This window comes from Microtus oregoni, unplaced genomic scaffold (genome assembly GCF_018167655.1).
Source record: "Microtus oregoni isolate MIOR12 unplaced genomic scaffold, Mior012 000007F_ref0000211, whole genome shotgun sequence".
Lineage (NCBI taxonomy): Eukaryota > Metazoa > Chordata > Mammalia > Rodentia > Cricetidae > Microtus > Microtus oregoni.
In genome coordinates, this window is record NW_024543066.1 from 11,519,277 (window position 1) to 11,543,812 (window position 24,536).

The 24,536-nt window shown below is 51.0% G+C and overlaps 2 protein-coding genes across 3 annotated transcripts in view; one reads left to right on the top strand and one right to left on the bottom strand.

Annotated features, from left to right (window-relative positions):
* Adamts14 (ADAM metallopeptidase with thrombospondin type 1 motif 14) overlaps window positions 1–2,270 on the top strand; it is a 66,716-nt gene extending 64,446 nt beyond the window's left edge. Inside the window, exon 22 of the mRNA XM_041656010.1 lies at window positions 287–2,270. Coding sequence (XP_041511944.1) covers window positions 287–753 — 467 coding nt within the window. The 3' untranslated portion in view covers window positions 754–2,270. The remainder of the gene's footprint in view (window positions 1–286) is intronic.
* Window positions 2,271–9,990: 7,720 nt separating this feature from the next.
* On the bottom strand, window positions 9,991–22,796 carry Tbata (thymus, brain and testes associated). 2 transcript variants are annotated; one of them, XM_041656481.1, is made up of 10 exons: window positions 22,735–22,781; window positions 21,243–21,481; window positions 18,629–18,784; window positions 17,601–17,664; window positions 16,039–16,066; window positions 15,064–15,234; window positions 13,203–13,284; window positions 12,307–12,451; window positions 10,966–11,018; window positions 9,991–10,118 (listed from the first exon to the last, which is right to left on the bottom strand). In XM_041656481.1, exons 1-10 carry the CDS (start codon window positions 22,779–22,781, stop codon window positions 10,033–10,035), a joined length of 1,071 nt encoding a protein of 356 aa, XP_041512415.1. In that variant the 3' UTR covers window positions 9,991–10,032. The 2 variants fall into 2 exon arrangements, with proteins under 2 accessions (XP_041512415.1, XP_041512417.1); XM_041656483.1 differs by lacking the exon at window positions 16,039–16,066 and having other exon boundaries at window positions 15,064–15,240; window positions 17,543–17,664; window positions 22,735–22,796.
* Window positions 22,797–24,536: the final 1,740 nt, after the last annotated feature.

Here is a 24,536-nt window from a genome sequence, read left to right on the forward strand (position 1 = left end):
CACTGGAGGATTTGTTAAAACAGTGCTGCCGTACTCCAGAGGTCTGCATAGAACCTGACAACTAGCCTCACCATCAAGGTCCCAGTGATGCTGATGCTGGGGTGGGGGACACTTTAGTTTCTCTTCCCTATGAAAGGGTTCTGTCTTCTTGGGTGGAGCTATGACCCCTCTAGAAAGAGTTATGTAGCGATTCCAGCCAGGGCAGAAGGAGGAGAAAGGATTGCTGGCGGAGCAAGTCATAGTGTTCCCTCCTGATGGGCATCTCTCTGTGTTGGTGTATGTGCAGCGGAGCCCTGTGTGGGAGACAGGTCCATCTTCTGCCGGATGAAAGTACTGGACCGCTATTGCTCCATCCCTGGCTACCACCGGCTGTGCTGTGAGTCTTGCACTTCAGGCCCCAGTGCCAATGTGACCTCACTACCCACCTTCTCCACTCCTGGGAGTCTCTTGCCAGAACCCAAGGCCACCCAGGAGGATGTGGAGTCCTCAAAGGGGCCAACCAGAGTGGAAGACCATCGGCAAAGCCATCCCACACAGCTACCACGGCTGGTGGACAGGATCTCCTCAGGGACTCAGCACCCCTTCACGCCCCAGATGCTAAGACCTACAACATTTGAGGGCAATTCTTCTGCCACTCCACCACCTTCAGGCTGGACTCAAACTGCCATGACAGCCTCTGAGGATCAAGGACCATCCAGGGAGGAACCAGGACATAGAGGCACCAGCCTTCCTGCTACCTCCCCAGTGACTTGAACCCGTCCCTCTGGTCACATTTACACTCTGCATGTGGTCCAGTGACCCTGGCTCAGAGGACTCAAGCACAGGGGACAGGAAGTAGCACAGGTCTCCTTTTAAATTATTTGCTGTCTTGTTCTGTTTGGGGCTGTGACGCTCTTGACCCCCTGACAGGGTTGGGGGAAGAGAGAGATCAGGGATTGCCCTAACCAGAAATACCTCAGCCAATAGGGCTTGGGCTCCACTTTCAAGTGGCTCCTAAGATCTGTTCCTCCAGGCTCAGTAAAGTCCCTTCCCACAGCCACTGGGAGGGAGTGAGGGTGGGAGGGGGAAGCGGGCCCGACAGAGATGCTTGCTTGTCCATGACTTCTGACTACCAGGGAGACCTACACAGCCCCACTTTCCCCAAAGGCCAAAGGGGACTGGAGGAGGTGGGGCTACTCAAAGGCAGACTAGGGAAAGGCTAGCATGGAAGTGGTAGTGATGCTTCCCTGACACAGGGTGGGCCAGGGGAGAGGCGTTCTTCTCAGGCCTGGCTCTTCTCAGCTGAGGGCCACTAATAACTCCTGGACAGACATCCCAGACAGACATTAGTTCACCTTTGTGGCTGTGGAGTCACTTTTGTGACTCACTTTGTCCTTGTAGATGTCACCGCTGGTGACTCCAGGCTGTAGACTAGGCTCCCAATATTTTGTTCTGCTTTGCTTTTTTTGTTTTTTGAGATAGGATTTCTCTGTGTAGCCCAACTGTCCTGGAACTCGCTCTGTAGACCAGGCTGGCATTGAACTCACAGAGATTCGCCTGCCTCTGCCTCCCAAGTGCTGGGATTAAAGGTGTGCACTACCGCCGTCCAGCTCTGACCTTCCAATCTTGCATCCAATCTACCAGAGAAGGAGGCCTGGATACATAACTTCAACATCCAGGAGTTTCTAAGCTGGGGCTTGACCCCTGGTTTGACCAGGAAGAACATCTTCAGTCGTCACTAAGGCCTGAAGGAGGTCCAGCAGAAAGGTGACCACCAGGTACTAGAGAGATGTCATTTCCCAGGCTATACCCCTCAGTCGTCACTCTGCTGAAAGCCTGCTGGAGTTGGGGGTCTTCCCTTCTGGTTCCAGCTGGGATAGAGTATGTGATTCTCAGAAGGTCAGGCAGGTGTGGGGGAGTCACAAGGCCGAGGACTAGAGTCCACTTACATGGACCCTGTGGATGGCCTGGGCAGGATGCCAGCTGCTGCTCCTGGATTAGGGTAGGGAAGATGCGTGGAGTCAAGCTCATCTTCCACGGCCCTCTGGTTCTCAGGAAATGGCCTAGATCCTCACTTTCAGGGCCAGTGGTAGAGGTGCTGCAGAGGTGCTTATCCGTCCACCTTCCTCAGACAGAGGAAGGAAAACCTTAGGCCCCTGGCCTGCAAGTAGTGGGGAGCAGGGGTGCTAGGGACTCTGTGTGCTATCCCCATACTGCTGTCCCCTTTGCAGGTGGCTGGAGCTACTCGGAGTCAGTCCCCAGCATGGAGAGTCTGATTTTTAAAATATAACCTATTTATTAACACTGCCCTCAGTGTTTTGTTTTGGACTTCACAAGTGGTGCTGTGTGTGTGTGCGTGTGTGTGTGTGTGTGTGTGTGTGTGTGTGTTTGTGTGTGTGTTTTTCCTTTCTGTTTTGGAGGATGGGGACAATGAAGCCAGCGCTCTGCGGTCTGGGCCCAGCAGTCGTAAGATGATTGCAGGTGGGAACAAACAAGGAAGGACCATCAAGGAGCTGACTGGCTTTGGGCAAGCCTCCACACAAAGGATGGAGATGGCTGGGCGATATCTTTGGGGCCCACAACAAGAAAAGTATTTGAATGGATCAGAGCTTTGCAACCCTGCAAAGGGTGGTTTCCTTGGAAGGTGGTGATGAAACAGTTCTTCCTTGGAAGGATCCAAGCAGAAGCTGGATGCCAAGCAGGAGGAAAGGTTGTGGGGCATCTTATTGGGCAAGAAGGGCTGATGTGAAACTCGCTGTGTGATTTTAAAGTACCAGTCCACTGGGTTGGATACAGTTCAGTTGGCAGAGTTCTTGACTGGCATGCAAGAGTCCCTGGGTCCCCAGCACTGCAGAGGTGGGGGAAGGGAGGGGAGAAAGAACCAGTCTATGCTTCACCTCCTTCTTGTTGGTAAAATGCTTGCCTGGCATATCTGAGACCCTGGGTTTAAACCCCAACACTGCCAAGAGAGGAGAATGGGGGCTGGAGAGGTGGTGCAGAGGTTAAGAGCACTGGCTGCTCTTCCAGAGGTCCTGAGTTCGATTCCCAGCAACCACATGGTGGCTCACAACCATCTGTAATGAGATCTGGTGCCCTCTTCTGGAATGCAAGCAGAACACTGTGTACGTAATTAATTAACTAATTAATTAATTAAAAAAAGAGAGGAGCTGAGATTGGGGAAGCGGGAAGATGGAAGAATCAATCCATGTCTTGCTTTGTGTCTATGTCAGACATGAATAATCTATCACTACATTGGCTCTTCCCTGACATTTGTGGGACAGCAACCCCCCCCCCCCAACCTAGAGCGCCTGCCTTTTTCCATGCCTGTGCAGACAGTGCAGGCTTCACAGCCAAGCTCCATCTCCACTGCTTGACAGGATGCTTGACGCTGCTTCTGGGAGCTGCGTCTCTGTAGACAGCCAGGTGGGCCTGGGAGTGCACACCTTTGAGGACTCGCCTAGGGAGATGGCGCTAGAGGCCCCAGCTCTGGCGGTGGTGTGGCTTGTTGAACAGGTCAGAGAGACATGTAGAACACACCCTGCTGTGTCCCAGCTTGTGCTCACAGCCAACATTACCAGCCTGTCACTGCACTTTCACCCTGAATTGCTCTGGGCAGTGGCCAGTGGATCTGTCTAAATGTTGTACAACACGAGAAACCTTGGCTCAATCAGCATTTAGGTTTCAGTGCCCCAAGCAAGGAAGAGGGGCCCCAGGAACCTGGGGCTGCCACATATCCTTGGGACTCATGGAGTCCAGGCTGGACATGAGGCCTTGCCAAGGGGTCCTCAGGTCTAGCATTCCTGGGGTCCCTCAGCCTATCTGTACACATGAACAGGGAGTGGGCTGGGGTATGGCTCAGATGTTCTTACCTAGCATTTTTGGCAAGTTTCTGTCAACTTGACGCAAACTTAGACATCTCTGGGCAAAAGGAATCTGGGTTGAGGAATGGTCTCCATCAGATTGGCCTGTGGGCATGTCTGTGTGGTCAGTTTCTTGATTAATGATAAGAGGGCCCAGCCCACTGTGTACAGTTCCACTCCTGGCCAGGTGGTTCTGGATGGTCTAAGAAATCCAGTTGAATAGTCCAGAAAAAATACTTTCCTCCATGGTTTCTGCCTCTGACTTCCTCAGATGACCGTGATCAGGGCATGTAAGCCAAATAAACCCTTTCAGCCCCAAGCTGCTTTTAGTGAGTGTTTTATAAGAGCAACAGAGAAGCCAACTAATCCATCTTGCCTGCAGGAAGCCCTGTGTTCCCTCTCCATCATCGCGTCATCGAGATGTGGTAGTGTGTGCCTGTTATCCCACCACTTGGGCAAGTGGAGTCAGGAAAATTCAGAACTTAAAGTCCAATGCTATATACTTCGAGGCCAGCCTGGGATACAAGAGACCGTACATCAGAAAGTGATGGAGTGGTTGGGAAGGTGTGTGGGGGGGAATACACTTATTTATCTTGACTGCCTTGAAAACAGCATAACTGAAAAGCAGGTCTATGAATAAAGGCCTAACAGGGGTGTCACTGAGCTTCCTACTGTGTGACTACGGGCATAGCTTCCCTTCCAGCAGGCTTCACTACTGCAAAAGAGGCAATTGAGCTAGACACTCACCGGGCAATGGTGCGGCCAAGAGACATGGAAAGAGCCTGGGAACTTCTCCCAGCCTGGAGGCTGCTGGCGCAGGATCATTGAGCATGGGGTGTCAGAGTACTCCAGAGTGGGCAGCCAGGGCCTGTGAGAGAGCTAAGTAGGGCTCTTGAACTCCAGGCAAACCATGAAAACAAGGGTGTACTGCCTGAGAGCTTTTGCCAAGAACAATAACCGGGCACTCCTGTAGTGTCCAGAGCAGATTCAGGTCTGGTGGTGTATGTTCAAAACAAGCACTTCAGCCCTCTCTGGGCCTGAGTTGTTTTTTGATTTGTGTGTTGATTAAAAGCATGGACCACTAATGCCTGTTAAAAGCAGCATCCTGTATAGCACTTTCTATAGATTATGTCTTTGAGTCCTCATGGTAAGATCGCTGCTATTATTACGCCCATGTGTGTGGAGGTCAGAAGACCTCAGGTGTCAGTCCTAGCCTTCTTTTGAGACAGGGTCCCTTGTGCTCTACCGCGTTGTGTACCAGAAGAGCTGACCCGTGGGCTTCTAAATAATCCCCTGTCTCTCTCGCCCATCTCGACAGAAGTGCCGGGGTTACAGATGTACACTGATGTGCCTAGCTTTTCTGTGGGTTCTGAGTATCCAAACCCAGGTCATTCAGCAGTCTCCCAAGCCCACACATTGTTTCTTTAAGCGCCTTATCTAATTTTAACAAGAGTATCAACCTCCTAATTGTTCTGTGTAGATTAAATATTTAAGAATTGAAGATGAAACCAGGCTTGGTTGCATACCTGTAGTCCCAGCGCAGGGGATGTGGAAACACAAAGATCAAGAGTTCAAGGCCATGCTCCCTGTCTGTCCTGCGTTTGAAGCCAGACTGTGGGACAGACTTCCCTGTCACTGATGAAAATGTTTCTCTGTCCCTTTCTCATCTAGTGAAGTGGAACGGGGGAGGGGACTGATTGTTGAGCAAGTCAACTGAGTGGGAGAACCAGGCACTGGAACATTCCTGTGTATGTCCACAGAACTATTTTCACTGTAGCACTATTTCGCCATCTCTTCCCATCAGCACTCTCCAAGGTGTGATCAGAATGCTCTTGGTAGCCGAATAGATGAACTGAGGTGTTGCAGAGGAACATTTTGTTTCATTTAGAGTAATTGGGACCTTTTAATTTACATTACTTTTTTTCTATTTCACAATCTTTCCCTTCCCCAAGTCCTTCCAGATCCTCTCCCCCCTACCCAGTTCATTTTGTTGTTGTTTTTGGGTTTTGTTTTGTTTTTCGAGACAGGGTTTCTCTGTGGCTTTGGACTGGACTAGCTCTTGTAGACCAGGCTGGCCTCAAACTCACAGCACTCTGCCTGCTATCCTTGTGATGCTTATCCCCAGAGAAAACAACAGGCAAAAGTGGGACCCGCCTAACATCATCTATCAGAGGAATAATACATCAACAATGTGGTCCAGGGGCAGGACAGGGAACTTAGTGGGAGAGTGTACCAGGCTTTTTCTTTGGGGCCACCAACCAGCTCCCAAGTCATGGCACAGAGACTTACTAGTTTTGAATAATCAGCCTGGCTTAGCCTCGTTTCTGGAAAGCTCTTTTAACTTAAAGTAGCTGATTTCTCTTTATCTACCTTTTGCCTTGGGGCGTTTTGCTTTTCTTTCCTTCTGTATAAGTTACTTTCGCTGCTACTCAAATCTGTCCGTCTGGCAGTTGCCTGACTTCTTGCCCTAGGCATGTCCCTTTCTTTCCCCTCATTCTCTTCTTCTCCCGAGCCTAGATTTCTCCTCCTATGTATTCCCTCTGCCAGCCAGCCTTGTCTATCCCTCTTCTGCCTAGCTATGGATATTGACCTTTTAATTAGAGCAACAGGTGCCTTAGGCAGGCAATGTGAACCAGATGCAACACATCTTTATATCATTAAACAAATGCAGCATAAAAAAAAGGAACACACCTTTACACAGTTAACTACTCTGCAGCATAAACAAATGTAACACATCTTTGCCTAGTAAAAATAATATTCCACAGCAGTAGAGCAGTTTCCTAGCAAGTGCAACACACACACACACACACACACACACGCACGGGAGTGTGCTCTCATGCGCGCGTACACACACCCCAACACCAACCCAAAATATGTGATCTGTCCACGTGGTGGAATATTATTTAGCCTCCAAAAGGTAGGAAATCCTGACCTAAACGCTACTTAAATGAACCTTGAAAGCATTGTGAGGTGGAATAAGCCAGTCAGGAAACTCCAGGTGCTCCAAAGGCACAGCCAAACAGTGGGAACCAAAACAAAGAACCAGGGCTGGGAGTGGCTTGGAGGAGGGAGGAGAGTTCCTGCTTAATGGCAGTGGAGGTTCAGTTTTGCTGCTCTGGGAGAGGATGAGGAAGATTCCCTAACAGTTAGAACATTCTTGATGCTTCTGAGCTGTGCTCTTACGGTGAAGATGGTAAGCATAAAAATGAACACTTATTAGCACTTGTCTTTGGTTTTTGTTTTTTAAGACAGGATTTCTGCGGGTAGCCTTGGCCACCCTGGAATTTGCCCCCTAGACTAGGCTGGCCTTGAACACAGAGATCTCCTTGCCTCTGCTACTGGGATTAAAGGCGTGCACCGCAACAACCCAGCAACACTTGGTATTTTAACACTTCCTGTACGGGAACGAATGTGAGAGAACCAGGGACAAACAGTGAGATGTGTCCGGCACTTGTCTCCATGGAGCGGTGATGACCAGTGATAGACAGCATCCTGTGACGTTCAGCACAAAATCTTCCCAAGTAGCTTGTGCTTGGCCCAGTACTTAACTACCCCCATTAACCAGTCCTGTGCCAAAGGACTAGGCTCTGGTTGGACAGAGCTGGCCTTTATGCAAACCTTGGAAGAGGAGAGTGGACATGCCAGGTAGAGTCGCCCTCCCCGAACCTGCAAATTGCTAAACCTTTTCAACTCCAAGTGATTAAATTGCTCCTACCTCGGGACTAACCCATTGATGGATTCCAGTTGTTGGGAGGCGATGGGAACTTTTGGGGTTGGGATGGGAACTTGAGGACTAGCTGCAGGGAGGCACCCAATGGAGGGGGCATGTCCTTGGAGGCTCCGTCTTGTCCCAGCCTCCATTCTGTTCTCTCTGCTTCTTGGCTGCAATGAGCATCCGCCTCTACCTCTCATTTGTTGTCCTGACGCTCTGCCTCTCAGGCCTAGAGCAGGGTAGCCACTGACCAGGGACTGAAACCATGAGAATCTACAGTGGCAGCTCCCCCCCCCCCCCAGGAGTACACCTTGAGAAATTAAAGACAGGCCCACCATAGTGTCAGGGTTTTCATGCCAACTGGGGTTGTTTATTATTGAGGCAAGTGTCGTCTAGGATTCTTTTACTATGTGGATACTTTGTTAGTTCACCTGTTAGTGAAGAGAGGTGATGGTATTTATGTGCCCTATGCTATGAACAGATCCTCGGTGGGGCTCAGACCTTGATGACGCTGTGTGGTCCGGGCGGGAGAGCTTGACTGCTACACCAGTAAAAGCAGGTGGCAGGCGACTGTGACACACGTCACAACTTGTTTGACTCTTGAAGAAGTTATGCCAAGCAAAATAAACCTGACACAGAAAGACAAAGAGGATTGTACTAGTGGACGCCTGGGAACTATTCCACTCTCAGACACAAAACTGGAGCGTGGTTTCCAATAGTCGAGAAGAGGGGAGTGGGGGCTTACTGTTTTGTGGGCGTTATGGTTCCCCACCTACCCTCCCAAATTCATATGTTGGAAGGTGATAATATTAAGTAGTGTCCCCAAGGTGGCTGGTAGTATTAAGAAATTGGTACTTAACCAGGCATGGTGGCTCACAGTTTGTAGCCCCAGCACTTTATAGACTGAAGCAAGAGGATTTGGAGTTCAAAGCCTGTCTGGGTTAAATGGTGAGCCCCTGTCTCAATTTGAAACGTAGGCCTTTGGGAAGGGTTGTCTCATGCAGGTTCTGTCTCCATGAATAGGAAGTGAATAGGGACCCTTATAAAGGGGCTCATGGGAGTGTGTCTTCCCATTCTGCCACACATGGCATACAGAAGGTACCGTCTAGGAGTGACAGGTCCTTACCAGGCCCCAAACCTACCCAAGCCTTAACCTTGGGCTTTTCAATCTCCAGAGCTCAAAATGGACTTCGGTAGTCTATGAATTACCTAATCCAATACATATTTGTAGTAGTAGTTCAACTAGACAAGACTAAGTCTTTAGGTGCAGAGTTTCACTTCTGCAAGATGGAATAGCCTCAAAGATGGATGATGGTCCCACAATGGAGGGACCACTGCCCTTCTGTCTTTGTCAGTGTTCTGTTGTGGTGAAGAGACACCATGACCACAGCAACTCTTATAAAAGAAAGCATTTAATTGGGCTGGTTACAGTTTCAGAGGTTTAGTCCATTTTCATAGCAGACAGACATAGTGCTGGAGAGGTAGCTGAGAGTTCTACATCTGGATCCACGGGCAAAGGGGGAGGGAGAGAGACAGACAGACAGACTGGGCCCTGCATGGACTTTTGAAACCTCAAAGCCCACACTCATTGACACACTTTGTCCAACAGGCCACAGCTACTAATCCGTTCAAATAGTGCCACTCCCTGGGCCTCTAAATCTATGAGCCTAAGGTGGTCATTCTTGTTCAAACCACCACACCTTCTGGGTGGCTAAGATGATAACTTGCCTGTTATATTTGACCACATTTTCCAAAAATGGATGGGGGGTAAATGTGGAAGCAGCTAGTGGCAGAATGACGATAAAGCCAGAGAGGCAGCCATGGGCACAGCTGTCACTTATACCACCACTGGGGGGAAATAATTAACCAACAGGGTGACCAAGGGCTTTAAAAGTGGGGCACTTAAATAGTGAAAGCTGGAGCCAGGCATGGTGACTGTGAAGGTTTATGTTAGTCGTCAGTCTGGCAGGATCTAGAGCAGCGGTTCTCAACCTTCCTACTGCTGTGACCCCTTAATACCCCAACCATATAATTATTTTTATTTTTGCTTCTATTTCATAACTGTAATTTTGCTACTGTTATGATTCATGATGTACATATCTGATAGGTGGCCCCCCAGAGCGGTTGTGACCTATAGGTTGAGAATCTCTGATCTAGAATCACCCACAGGACAGGCCTCTGGGCTTGCCTGTGGGAGATTATCTTGATTACATTAACTGATGGGAAGATCGTTGCTAACTGTGAGTGGTACCCTGGGCTTTCTCCATGGCAGGGAGCTCCACACTTCTAGAGTAAAATCATCTAAAACCATCTTGCGGTAGGGTAGAACTGCCGTCGTCCGGGGAAAGCTGCATTTTATTTAGTAGAGTGTGGCTGGAGACCAGGGGCTGGCATTGACATAGCGCGACAGGAGCCCCCAGCCCCAAGCTTAGAAGCTGCCTTTGAGCTAGACAGAAGTCTCCGGGCTCTGGGTTGTGTTCCTCAGCTCTCGGCCTTTGACTTGGTCGTTTTCTCCTCTGAGTCCTCGCTGGAATGCACGCGGAGGACTTGGGCTTTGCCAATGAACTCTGGAGGAGGGGAGAGGCAAGAGATGAGAGAGCTGACAGGGAGGTAGGGCAATGTCAAAGCCAGCATTGCCTTCAGTTCAGTGGGGGACTTGGGACAAACTAGCTCACTTCTGTGAGTCCTGCCACTCCCCGGTCCTTTTTTTTTTTTTTTTTTAAATCTGGATACCAAACACGAGTCAAGCACCTACTGCATGCCAGACACGCTTCTGGGCCCTTGGGACGCTACACACTGACAAAGGAGAATCATATCCACTGTCGACAGGCATACTCTCCCTTCCAGCTGTCCCCACACTGTCTGGTCTAAGATACTATGTCTCCTCCAAAGGCCTCCTCTCTGGGCTCCCTTGTCCCCTCTTGCCACCACCACCCCCATCCATGCCTTGCACAGTGACCACAGGGACATACTACATCCTACTCCCTCCAGAGTGTCCTACACTCTTCAAAAGACAGGCCCAGGCTTGTCTTACCTCATACTGCTCTCCTCCACCCAGAAGGCCTGGATACCCCAACCAACTTATTCTTCCATAAGTATTCCAGGCATGGGGAGCTCTAATCCAAGGCCTTCCCTGGATATTTCTGTGGCTCAGGATAGGGAGCTCCTCCCAGTTAACCTGCTGTCCTCCTGGGGGTTCTGCCCTTTGTATACTTCCTCTCTAAGATATAAGCCCCAATCACATAGGACTTGTCCCAATTCTTTCCTCATGACTCGCCAGAACCTGACACACAGTAAGCATGCAATAAATATTTGCTGCATTAAAGAAGTAACCCAACTTCCTTGGGCAGGAATCTAGCCAGAGCTGGCCTCAGTGAGCCTCTAGAATAAACAGCTCCCTTTGAGGGCTCTTACCTGGTTTCTCCGTCTTGGATAGAGGCGGCGTCTTCGTCTTCTTCAGGGATGGACTATAACCAAATACAAATGACAGGCTTGGGAGACCCAGTCTACAGACGGTAGGTTGGTTAGGAGTTGGGAGGTGGCAGAGGTGTGGTCAGCCACCAGCTCTTAGAAGAGGCAAGACACCCCTCCTGAAGAGCTGGTGCGGAACTGTCCACAGATGGACCCAGACAGCCTCCTGCACCTCCAAAGCAGGAAGCAGACAGTTGTGATTGTGTGTCTGCTGTAGCCATGGGGTACCAAGGTCCTCTTGTCTGAGATAGCCAGGGCTATGGTCTATCCCACAGCCTCTTGTCTGTCAAGCTAATTCTGGACAAGTGACTAATGTTTTTCTGCCTCATGTGATCTGTTAGCTATTGTTACCCTTCACACAGCCACGTCAGTTCCCCCACACCTCTGGCAGGAGGCTTGAGAGAGAGGTGAAGAGGCCAACTTGGGGTCTCACCTCTGAGCACAGTAATGCTTGCCTTCCCTGTTGTCCTCTTCTTCCGCTGGTATGTTTACTGTGTGTTGCAGCAGTAGGAATTGAACCCGGGGCCTATACAACTATCTACCGATGAACCCCAGCTCCTGAGCATCCTTTCTTCTCTCAAGCAGAAAAAGAAAACCAGCTCTAGGACCCAAGCAAGAACCTATGCCCCAGGGCAGGGGTTGTAGCTCAGGTGGTAGAATGCTAGCCTAACGCGTGGGAAGCTCTGGGTTCCATCCCCAGCGCTGTTTGGTAAACACCTGTAATCCCAGCACTCAGGAGGCAGAGCAGGAGGGTTGAGCTCAAGGTCATCTTCAGGTACAAAGCCGGTTTGAGGCCAGCCTGACCCATAAAACAACCACCCACCAAAATATGCCTCCTCCAAACCTAAGCCACTTTCTTAACCATGCCCCAGCACCCCAAAATTTAATCCCTGCAGTCTGTTCATTCTTGACCACCAGGCCCTGGGCACCTCCCACCTCCTGAGATGGTCTTTTCTCAGTCTCCCAACTTTGCAGTTTCCAGTCCTCGGTGTTCAGCTGGGAAGATGACTAAGTGCATAAGGCTCTTGCTGTATTAGCGTGTGAGGACCAGACGTCTTGCACCCACATGGGTGTTCCCCACCCTACTCCTTGAGGCAGGATCTCTCTACTGCATCTGAAGCACACAGACACATCTAGCCCAGCCTTCTTCAAGGATCCTGCCTTCATTTCCCCTTGCTATGGTGCTGGGATTACAGGTGGGGTCACAAAGCCAGGGTAGGCAGATGCTGACCCCCAGGGCGTGGTTCTGGAAACAGAAGAGCAGATGAGGGGCCCGGAGCCCACCTGTAGGTTGCCTGTTGTATCTCTTGAGGAGGTTCTTGAAGCTCTTGGAGCTGGTTCAAGAGCTTCTCCTCTAGGAGGGTTGGGAGGGACTGGGGGATGAGCTGAGCCACCGCCGTCTGCAGAAGTCCCAGCGCCAAGTCTTTTTCTATAAATAGCACAGGGCAGTGTCCTCAGCCCCTTTCCTATCTCAACCAGCTGGTCCCAGCCCTGGTGAAGGACATCTTCCTCTAATCATCCTTCATCTCCTCATAGGCCCCCGCTCCCAAGGAAGATCCTCACAGTGCTTGTAGCTGTGTGCTGAGCCCTTACCTCTACATCGCCCTCTCCTACCATGAGAGCCATTTGCACTTTGGACTTGGCTCCTTCCGCTCCTCCCACCTCCTTTCCTCCCTCCTGGATCACATTTGGAAATCTGGGATTTATCTCCCCTGCCCTCCAACTCTTCCTTTTTCCCATCCCTTCCTCTAGTGAGCTTATAAACTCGTTCCCTGGGGATTCACCCCACTCCCTCACTGTTCCGAAGCAGACATGTATCTGTGGGCTCTCTGCACAAGCCTATGTGTTCTGGTATTTGCACTTATGTGCATGTTTCCTACAGTGACCGGGAGGGGCTGGGTCTGCTGGGAACAATCTTTATCTGTTTTCCCCGTCCAGACACCTATGTCTGAGGCCATTACTAAAGAGGGACCCCCTCCAAAGAACAGGGCCACAGAAATGCTGCCAGGAAGTAGGGGAGGAGGGAGGAATGATAATGGGAAGCCTCTGGGATGCTTTGGGACTCCCAAGGAGAAAAGAGAAAAGGCTGAGTGACATCTGTCCTGCAGGATCAGGAACAAGGGCAAGGAATGGGTAGCCCCCCTCCACATGGAGAGGGGGCCGCATTATGGTGTCCTCACCCTTTGGTGGCGCATAGAGCAGCCAGAACTGAATGGCACTTAAAGAATCCATCTGTAGAATCTGACAAAGAAGCTCCAAGATCTATGTGAAAGAGGACAGGCTGCAGTCAGTGGGAGCCCCTGTCACACTCCAGCCAGAAGTGCAGGCAAACGTGGGTCAGGGAACAGCAGCCTCCTCCCCTTGACATGGGGTCCCCGGGCCACATGCTTGGCTAAAATGCTTCCTCCTAAAGGTTCCTCCATGAGACCTAGCACTTTGATGAGGGGGACTTTTTCTCAGAATTGTCCCTGTGAAATTGCTCTTTGTGAGGCCTTGAGAAAGGAAGGTGTCCTGCGGGGACTTGAGAACAGAATCAAGCCTCAGACACGGGACAGGTTAGACCTCTCAGCCCCATAGTCTCCACTGGGCTGGTTGGAACCTAGGGCCCCTCACTGGGACAGCAAAATCAGTGCTGACCAGTCACCACCTCAGAGACGCACCGAGTGTTGCATTCTTGGATCTTTTGGGTGGTGGTTTGGGGCATCCCAAAGGCCTCCCCACCCGGGAGCGCCCAGAATCTGGATATGTTTTCCGGGAGGTGGGGGACTCGCTGTAGGCAGCCTGCTGGCGAGAGTAGATTGTTTCTGCCAGGTGCCTAATGAGGGGCTCCATCCAGCGAAGCAGCTGGGACTCTCGACTCCTAGCTGCCTCCTCAGCCAGTGGCTTCCCCTGTCTCCTCCAGGCAAGTAGCGGCAGTATATGGTCCAGCTGTGTCCAGGATGTGCTCTGGGGACCTCCTAGGCCAAGTTGCAGGTGGCAGCTGTATCTATGGAGGGCTGGAGGGGGGGCCCGCCGTAGGAGGTGGAGCTCTGGGAGTCCTAGGAAAGTAGGGTTCCCTCAGCCCTTTCCAGGCAGCCTCCCCAAGGACCTGGAGGGGTCTATCAGACCCTGGCAGGCCCACCTTATCGTTGGTGGAGTAGGAACTGGGTTGGGCTTCTCCCTCAGGTCTGTATCTGCTAGATGCCCACCCTATCCTCCCAACCCACCCACCCAGCACCCACTTGCAGCACCCACCCTGAACTGCCCTTTGGCCCTTCCCCATTCTTCCCATCCTCCTTACCTGCCCTGGGCCCCCTCCCCATGGGACCTGAGAACCTAACTCCAGATGCGATGTAGCTGCCCTATGGTGGAGAAAGTACCGATTCTAGCCTGGCTATGCTGGCCATCCGCTGGGAGACCTGGCCACAAAACATCACCCAAAAGAGCCTAAACCTCTTTGTGGGTTGAATGGGGATCCTGAGATCTGTCTGGTCTACCCATGTTGCTGGGCCTAAAAGCACTACCCTTCAGTGAGAGGTGGTGGCACTTTGGCTCTGGGGGACATGCATGCACGCTCCCAGGGATCACTGATGCCCTTGTCCACTGCTGCACATTGGGGGCTCATTTCCAGACTCGATGAGGAAAAGACCACAGGAAGCCCAGTCCAGGCTAGCCTTGCAGGCTGTAGATTGAGAATGCTCTGGGCAGGCCCTTCCCTCTCCTAGGTTCTCAGTCCTTGGGCCACTTTCTCAAGAGCGGTGGATGCTGACCCTGGAGAGCTGCTTCTGTGGTAATGCAGTGCTAACATAGCCGTGCTCCCAGTTTAACCAATGACCCACGAGAGAGGACTTACACAGAGAGGGTCAGGATGACAGCAGGCTGTCTAGAAGCAGAGGAGCTCAGAGCCCAGGACGCTGACTCCTGGGGCATGGTCTTTGTGGTCTTAGGGGGCACTGTCTCTGGAGAAGCCACCCTAAGGCAGGCCAGGAGGGTGCTGGCTGGAAGACCTGGGATCCTGGAGGCTGAGAACACTGCAGTCCCTGCCTCAAGAGTAGGGCTTACCAGTAGCTCCTGGTCCTCCAGAACGGAGGCTTGGGCTCCTCCGTCTCTGGCAGAAGGGTGGCCCCGCTGGCCCTGGCGGCTGCGGCGGCTAAGAGCTTGGCTGGAAGCCGGGATAAGCCTACCAGTCTCGGCTGAGTACTTTGCCCCCTGCTCCCTCACAGGAGGCTCTTCCTTTGGCTAGAAGGAAAGTGACAAGAGACTCTAGGAGCTGACGAAAGTGGGAGAAGGCAGGGGGAAAATGAAGAAGAGGCCAGGCCTAGGATGCTATCAAGCCGTCTCCATCCTGTCCCAGGTCCTCCCTGGCTCCTTCTGCATCCTAACCCAGCATCCCAGGGTTGGATGACTATAGCCCCAGTGGTCTTCGTTCTCCTCCAGAGGCAAGTCGGAGGTGTGGGAGCAGTATCCCGGGCCAAGACCCCTGTGTCAACCCTGATTCCAAGCTCAGCTGCTCCTGTATCTGAGGTCTGTTCCTCACACTCACAGCTTAACGTCCTTTATTCTCTGCCTGCTACCTCTCTGTGAGTGCGTGTGTGTCTGCCTATGTGCATGTATGTCTACCTGTGTGCATGTGTGTCTGCCTGTGTGCATGTGTGTCTGCCTGTGTTTTTGCATTTTCATGTGTATACAGGTACACATGTTTGCTCAAGTGTGTATGCGTGTGCAGAGAGGTCAGAGGACAACCTCAAGTGTCAGTCCTCATTCTTCCCCCCTGTCCCCCACCAAAATAAGGTCCTTCACTGGCCTGGAAATCACTTATCTCTGCCTCTCTAGAGTAAAGATTACAAGCATGCATTGCTATGTCAGGATTTTTTTTTAAAGATTAATTTCATGTGTGCAAATGTTTGCATGTCTGGAGTGCACCGCATGTGTGCAGTGACCTCTGCTGATCCCTTGGAACTGGAATTACAAATGGTTGTGAGCTACCCTGTAGATTCCTGGGATTGAATCTGGATCCTTGGTAATAGCAAACAGCACTCTTTCTTTCTTCTTTCTTTCTTTCTTTCTTTCTTTCTCTCTTTCTTTCTAGACAGGGTTTCTCTGTAGCTTTGGAGCCTCTCCTGGCTCTCGCTCAAGTAGTCCAGGCTGGCCTTGAACTCACAGAGATCTGCCTGCCTGTGCCTCCCGAGTGCTGTGATTAAAGGTGTGCTTCACCACCTGCCTGCAAATAGCACTCTTAACTGGCTGGAGAGCCATTCCTCCAGCCAGCCCCCTGCTCCCACCTTCAGGCTTTTTTTTTTGTTTGTTTTGTTTTTTGTTTTTGTTTTTGTTTTTGTTTTTCGAGACAGGGTTTCTCTGTGGCTTTGGAGCCTGTCCTGGAACTAGCTCTTGTAGACCAGGCTGGTCTCGAACTCACAGAGATCCACCTGCCTCTGCCTCCCGAGTGCTGGGATTAAAGCCGTGCGCCACCATCGCCTGGCCCTTCAGGCTTTTTAAACGTGGGTTTTGAGGATTGAACTCAGGTCTTCAGGCTTAGGAGGCAAGTACTTTTTGCTTTTGAATGACGGTCTCTCTACATAGACCTGGCTGTATTAAAACTCGCTGTGTAGACCAGGTTGGTCTCAAACTCACAAAGCTTCCCGATCCCAGAACCTCTGCCTCTGGAGGGATTGGGAGGGATAGATTGCATGCTCCACCATGCTCTTAAGTAAGTGCTTTTCTTTCTTTTTTGGCAAGTGCTTTCTGAATGAGCTGCCTTCCCAGCCCTTGACACCCTTTTTCTGCCCTGGAAAATGCTGGGTACAAGGCAGGCTTAGAGCCTCCTGCCAATGTAATTCCAGCTAAAGCATGTAAACACCCCCTCCCCCATTGTTTTTCTTTGCTTTTATTTGGTTTGAGACAAGCCCTTAGTGAGCAGCCCCGACAGGCCTGGAACTTGCTGTGCAGAACAGGCTACGCCATAAGTGTGCAGCCATGCCTCTGTCTCCCTGATGCTGAGATCAGAGAAGTAATCACCACAGCTATTTTCTCCACATTTTAAAGAAAACCAGACCTGCACGCTTGGCTGTGTTATCCTGAGCACTTCAGTGCATCAGTTGCAAGCAGGGACAAGCAGCCATGCCCCCCCTCTACACGTGTACTACCCCAAAACACACTCCATTACAAAGGTCTGTCCCAAGACCACCTGCCTTTACCACTTTGTCCCTGAAGGACACCTGTGAAGTCATCCCCATTCTGTCTGAAAACCTCCAACTGTTCTCCACACCAGAGGAGCTTGAATGCTAACCTGTGTGGGGAAGTTTGATAGAAATTCTTCCTTCCACACTCAAAGTCTTCCCCTCACCTCTCCATCGCTACCCACTTCTACCCTGTGCTCCAGGCTCCGTTCCCTAAAGGTGTCCCAAATCCCCATAGGCAACTATGGATGACCCTAGAGGGTGCTTCTGGGGACCCTTCTTGGATTTCTCTGCTAGGTGTGATTTTGTGCCCCCCTTAGGAGCACCCCCTCTCATGCCAGTGGCAGAGCTTTGGAGGGACTCACCAAGGCTTTCTTTCCAGGCTCGCTCTTTGGTTCAGCACCAGCCTCGTTAGTCCGTGACTCGTTTTCCTTAGTGAAGACAGCCACTCGGGAAGCTAGGTCCTTTAGATTTTTCTTCCAGAGGTCTGAGAGGACAGGACAAGATCTTGGGGGGGGGGCCCTGTTTGCCCTCCCCGTGCCATCACGGGGGAAAGATTCTAGGCGGAAGTGCCCCCTCCACGTTACAAGCCTTTCTGCCCCGGAGGGAGAAGCATTAGAAACCACAGTGGAATAAGGGTTGCTAATGTTGACAGTCTCCCTGAGTCTTCTCTGGGGGAGGCTGGAGGGCATTAGGCTACCGTGCCTAAACACCAGCAGTTTGATCTGGCTTCTCTTCCCTTTTAGATGCCTGGAGCCAACACCGAGATTCAGAAAAGAGGTCACGTCTGTTGTTAAGACGTTGAACTGTTTTCTAGACAGGTATAGTATCCCTCAGCCAGCCCTCCGACTTCTCTGCCCTGCGCTAGCTGTCACCCTGTTCCCTGTTCCGTTCCAACAGGATTTCTACCACAACCCCACCCTCCTGACCCTCCCAAACCTTAGCAGCAGAAAAGTAGGGCTTGGCCTCTAAAGTCCCTCCAACAAAGCAGCTAGGGGGCTGAAACACTGCTGCCTGCGCACAAGTCACTAAATATTACAAGTGTCACTCTTGTCTCTAGCTCCAAGTCATATGACTGTGTCCAAAATCAGTTTGACTCCAGCTCTTTGTTACTCCTCAAATATCTCAAATTCAACTGGGCAGTGGCGGCGCACGCCTTTAATCCCAGTAACTCGGGAGGCAGAGGCAGGCGAATCTCTGTGAGTTCGAGGCCAGCCTGGTCTACAGAGCGAGTTCCAGGACAGGCTCCAAAGCTACACAAAGAAACCTTGTCTTGAAAAACCCAAACAAAACAAAACCCCTCAAATCCAGGGGATTAGGGCCTGGGGAACAACACAGAAAGGAAGGCCCATTGAAGGGCAATGTCCCTTTCCGTCTCAGGCCCCTGCCCAGCCTCACACTTTGGGAGAAGTATGAACCTTCAGATAGAAGGGTGTGGCCCAAGTACTCACCAGGAGGAAGCTGGGGGTTCCGGTTGGACTGTGGGTCCCCAATGGGGACTGAGATGGTGGGCATCCCCATCAGACAGCTGGATAAGAGTGCCGACTGAGTCACGGGTGCCAAAGAGAACTCGTCCCTGACCATACACACAGGCTTCCCGGTGAGATCTGCAGGGGAGACAAGACCTTTGGTTTGGGGGGGGGGGGCTGGAGGACTCCCAGGAGCTCCAGGGATCTGGAAAGAAGTAATGAGGGCCAGAGAGTGCTTCAAGTGCTCCTCTTCCTGTAACGGCAAACTCACGTCATCATAGTCAAAACCCTAGACCAGCAACCACCATGCTCATGGGTACACGAACATGGAGGATCTACTCAGGGTCTTCAGTGAGCTGGGAAGATGCAAGACAGAGTCAGGCCTTTGTGGGACTTCCTGAGGTCCTTCTGGCTTCCTGTGACAAGTCAATGAATTGTAGGCGGCTCAAAGATGAAGACTGGGGGGGCCAGGGAAATAGTTCAGCTGGTACGTGCTTGCCTTGGAAACAAGAGGATTTGAGTTCAGTACCTAGACTCATGGTTTAAAAAAAAAGGGACTGGGAAGACCGCTTAGTAAAAGCACTTGCCATGCAAATGGGAGGATCTGAGTTTGAATGTCCAGGATCCACATAAAAACCAGATGCATAGTGTGAGCATCTATAATCTGGGGAGGTGGGGAAGGGTAGAGGGAAAATATTCAGGAAGCTTGCCGGCCAACTAGCCTGGCATACGCAGTGGAAAAACAAAGACACTCTGTATCAAACAAGATGGAAGGCAAGGATTGACCCCTGAGATGGTCCTCTGACCTCCACATGCATACCTAGGCATAGGTGCATACACATTCACGTCTGAATTCACAGACGTGAATGTGCGTGCACACACTATACACACAAAATCAAACAGCGCACGTGCATGCGTGCATGCATGTACACGTGTCTGTGTGTGTACACAGACATACCTGTGCATGTTCACGTGTATGCAGACAATGACCTTGGCTCTTGTTCCCCGGGCACCATCTACCTTGTTTTATTTGAGATAAAGCCTCTCATTGGTGCACAGTTTACCCATCTAGCTAGGATGGCTGGCCCATGAGCACTGGGGATCCTCCTGTCTCCACCTCCGCAGCTCTCGGATTATAAACCTAGGCCACCAAGCTTGGCTAGGCCTTGACTGCTTTGGTCCCAGGATCCTCACTCTCCTGGCTTCTCCAGACTCTTCAGCTTCTTCTCTTCTTCTCTAATGTCTCCCAGTCTTTTCAACCTCTTAATCCAAAACTCTGTGTCTTCACAATGCATTGTTTTTTTTTTTTCTCAAATGGCTCTCACAGTGCGTCTCCCCAGGCTGTTGGGGCTGTTTTCCTCCATCTGTGGCTCCTCCCCAACTCTATCCCCTACTCCACTGACCCTTGATGGCTTCTTGGTATTTGTATACTCTGATTAAGGAATGATGTCGCTGCCTATCTGCCCTATGCTTCACTTTCAGTCAGTGGTCAACATCCTAGGGGTTCTTCCTTCTGTACCATTAGACTAGAGCTGTGGAATCTCCCACAGCCTGATGGTTTGGCTTCCATCCAGGCCAGCGGGACCTTGTATAAATACCTCTCATGGTCACTTCTGTACTGCCACCCTCCCAATGGCCCCCACTTGATGCAGTGAAGTGATTGTTATTACAAGTTTTAGACAGAATCTCCCTAGGTGGCTCAGGCTAGGCAGGACCTCTTAGGTAGACCAGGGTGGCCTTAAACTTATGGTGGCGATCCTTCTGCCTCTGCCTTCCAGATGCCAGCATTATACAAGTATACACATGCCAAGCTGAGGTGACTTAAGACAGCACCAATGGCCTGCAGGGTCCACCTGATCCAGCTCCAATGTCTCTCTGAAACCATCTCTTCCCTTCTACTTCTGACTCTGCTCCAGACACCCAAGGGGCTCTCCTGCTGTACCTCCAACAGAGCCAGGGCCATTGTGTCCCTCTGCAGGACATTCTAGTGCTTGATTGATTCTGGCTCCCACGCTTGCTTCCTTTAATCTTTCTCAATATCTTATCACTGACTAGGACTCCTCTGACAACCTTTTGAGGGTGACCATCTCCCCCTCTGGAACCTGACTGTGACAGCTAATCTATGTCCCATCCTTCCCAGCTGGATGTAAGCTCCAGGACAGCAGTGACAGTGGTCTGTTCTGCCTATTGTCATGTCTTTGGAGTCCAGACAAGTGATCTGTAGTTCACACTCTGTATATGCTGCGGATGGATGAGTGGATGGATGGATGGCAAAAAGGACGAGGCAGCCAGTGTCAGAAGTCAGAGCGTCTCGTTCTGGGGGATGAGACCTTCATCCCTTTCTCTGATTCAGAGGGTTGGGAATTCTGTAGGGGACACCTCTGATATGCCCTTGCAGCCTGCACTTTCCTCCAATCCCCCAGGTCAGTCCTGGCTTGGCCACTGGGCAGCCGTGGGATGCCCCTCAGGCCCCATGCCCTCTAGGCTTCGCCGGAAAATGGATAAGAATGCGCGCCTCTATACCAGATTTCGTGACCAATTAGTAATACCCACTTCTGCCGGGCCCTGTAGCAAGATTCTGCCCACTTGGCCTTACCTTGGATGTGTGTCACACGCTGTGGCTGGGGGTGGTGCCGGGAGAAGAAGGAGTGGTGGCTGAGGCGTCCGAAGCGATAGGCACTTGGTGTTTGGGGCTTAGAGGAGGTCTTCAGCTCCTCTTGGATCAACTCGAAATCCACAATGCCTGGGACCACAGGCTCTTTCTGGAATCCCACATCCCCGTGGCTCTTCGGAAAGTGCTCTGGTTTTTTCTTGGGCTCGGGCTCTGCCTTTGGACTGAAGGAGGATGGTTAAAGAGAGGCGAATGGTGTTTCCTCTGGCTCACGGGGCCTCAGGACTCAAGTGCCTATCATAGAACCCAAGTCTCAGAGGCTGAAATCTGCCTTCGTGGCACCCCCACCCTATAACCCCCAAAGCTTTGTTCCCCCAGAATCCTTTCCCAGTGATGCCATCCGATCCCAGTGAGCCTCTGTCTTGGTAGGGAGCTGGGGTTCATCTGTCAGAGGGCAGATGGAACCTCCCAGGATCCCTGCTTTCTTCCTGAGACCAGATCTAAAACCAGAAAGAGAAGCCTCAGACCCACCTAGTCACTACACCCCTAGGATGCGCCAAAAAGCCCCTTCTCTATATATTCTCTGGGAACAGAGGCTGGCCCCATTAGAAGTCTCTCCCCAAACCAAAATTTTGGCAATCCCAAGAAGCAGCTTCAGGTTGTCACCCTCCCCTGTGCTGTTCTTATCTTAGACTCAGCACTCAGGGGTTAGGACTAGAGCCAAGGTCAGGCTAGTCCCAGCGAGTCCTTTCCCCATGTGATCCCTCCCAGAAGATGCTGAGCTGACACCAAAGATACAGCGGGGGGAGTGGGGGGAGGAGGCAGAGAAGTGTCCAGCTCTTGTCTTGTTGGGCTAGGCTGGAGACCAGCTGTCTCAGGTTCCCAGCACCGCACCTCAGCCCCAGGATCAGAGGACGCTTAGCCTCTGTCCCTGAAGGATGAGGAGGAGGTCAGTCTAGAGCCAAAGGTATCCCAGGAGAACCTGCTGTACCACCTGCCTGGTGGCTTTCTGTACTTCCCTCTCCTGCTGGCCCTGACTAGAGGGAGGTCCCTTGGTTGAGTGGAGGTGAGCTGGAAATATGCTAAGCCAGGGGTGCCTTTCCTGATTCCTGGGAGGATGTCACTGGGCTGTTCCCTGAGTTTCCTGTTCCATTTTCCTTTCAGCTCTAGGTAGTCTAGGACTTAAAGAAATAAAGCTTCTCTGAAGTGGCAGTTAGTAGCCTCCTCTACCCCCAAATAAGGGGAAGCCACTGGAAACTCTGGAACTCCTGTGCTCCAGCTGCCTCCTTGCGTGTAGTTCAGAGACCCATGCCAACTCAGCACCCAGGCCCTGGTACAAGGCATTCCAAGGTGACGGAGGGTCTTTCCTAGAACTTGGACCCCTGTTTACCAAGTTCCTCCAAGGCTACCTTTGTTTTCTATCCTGCCTCAACTTCCCCCACACTCCTATCTGGCCTGTGTGCATTTAGGCCCTCACCTCACTAGTGGTTGCTCAGTCAACTGGGTTTTCACCTCCGTAGTCATCACAGGGTTTGCAACGAGACTAAAATCCTAATGCCAGTGTTCTCGATAGATGGCGCAGCTCTGGTGGACTGGTGGTGGGTGCACAAACTGGAACAGGCAATCTGAGGGGAGAAGGGGACAGTATGTAGTAAAACACTATATCGCCCAGTGGTTACCCTCCCAGACATGAGAAAAACTCCTACAGATGTGCAACACTATTTGTCTGCAAGACTGCTGTTCAGAGGGTCCAAAACAGCAAATAAAACAAAACAAAACAAAAAAACAAAACACAATGCCATCACATATATCTGGAAGCATGAGTGAGCCTGGGCTATGTTCAGACCATGGAGCTTTTAGAGTGTTGTGAGAAGCAACGAACCATAGTGATGGCCACAGCATGGATAAATCTTACACACATGGTGCTTAGCATGATTTAGAAAACCACATGGGCTAACAATTCTCAGCCTGTGGGTCACGGCCCCTTTGGGGGTCAAATGAGCCTTTCCCAGGGGTTGCATATCAGATATTTATATTACGATTTTTAACGGTAGCAAAAAAATTAGCTATGAACTAGCAACAAAATTTGATGGTTAGGGTCATTTGCAGCATTAGGAAGGTTGAGAACCACTGATACAGGGTCTCTTACTAAAATAGCCCTAGTTAGCCTAGAACTTGATATGTAGACCAGGCCAGCCTTGGCCTCAAACCCGGAGTTCCATCTGCCTCTGACTCCAGAGTGCCGGAATTAAAAGCTCCTCCACCATGCCCAGCTTGGGAATACTTTTTAAAAACAAAGTTTCACGGGGACAGCAAGATGGCTCAACAGTTTTAGGCACCTGTCACCACACCTGACTTTAATCCCTGCAATCCATATGATGGAAAGAGAAAAACCAGCTCCTACAAGTAGAGTAGGACAAGGAGGAGAAGAGGACACAGGAGATGTGATACTGGTGATGCCGTCGTTCTTGTACCAGACTACAGGTCAGTGCGCTGTTAAGCAAACCAATTAAAGAAAATGGATGAAAGGTGACAGATGTCAAAAACCAAGAATTATGATTGAGTCGATGCAAGTGCGAGGGACGGGACTGAGTGTATTCTGAGAATGGCTCTCAGGGACACAGAACTGCAAGGCTCTCTGGGAAGCCTCAGTGCCATCTCCATCCGGTGAGTAAATGATGGCTTGCCTCATTTAAGGCTGCACAGCCAAGGACCAGCATCCAGCATCTGATTCACAGGCTCCTGATGGTTTGTCTAAAAGCAGTGAGAGAGGGGCTCCCTCCTCAGGAAACCTCAGGCAGGTATCAGAGATGGCAGGGGCTGGGTTCTTAGATGCTTAGATGCTTCATGCTTGAAGACAGGGCCTTTGGAAGTCCCTCATCCACCCGCCTACAGGAAAAGGTACTCTTTAGAAACTTTCTAATGCTTTTGACCTCACAACAACATGAAATCCAGTTTTCCCCTGGTCTCAATTCGTGTGTGTTCGTGTGTGTGTGTGTGTGTGTGTGTGTGTGTGTGTGTGTGTGTGTGTGTGAGAGAGAGAGAGAGAGAGAGAGAGAGAGAGAGAGCATGTGCAATGGATATGGGAAACTCTAAAACAGTAGCTATACATGTGATGCACATGGATACTTGCTTCTTGTGATTTTTGTTTATTTGGTTTGTGTATGTGTGTGTGTTTTAGCTTTATGCATGTTAGACGTGACCCATTAAACTGCTTCAATGAGCTCACCACCCACACTAGAGGGGTCAGTAGGGACCTAACAGGGGCAACAGATGAGG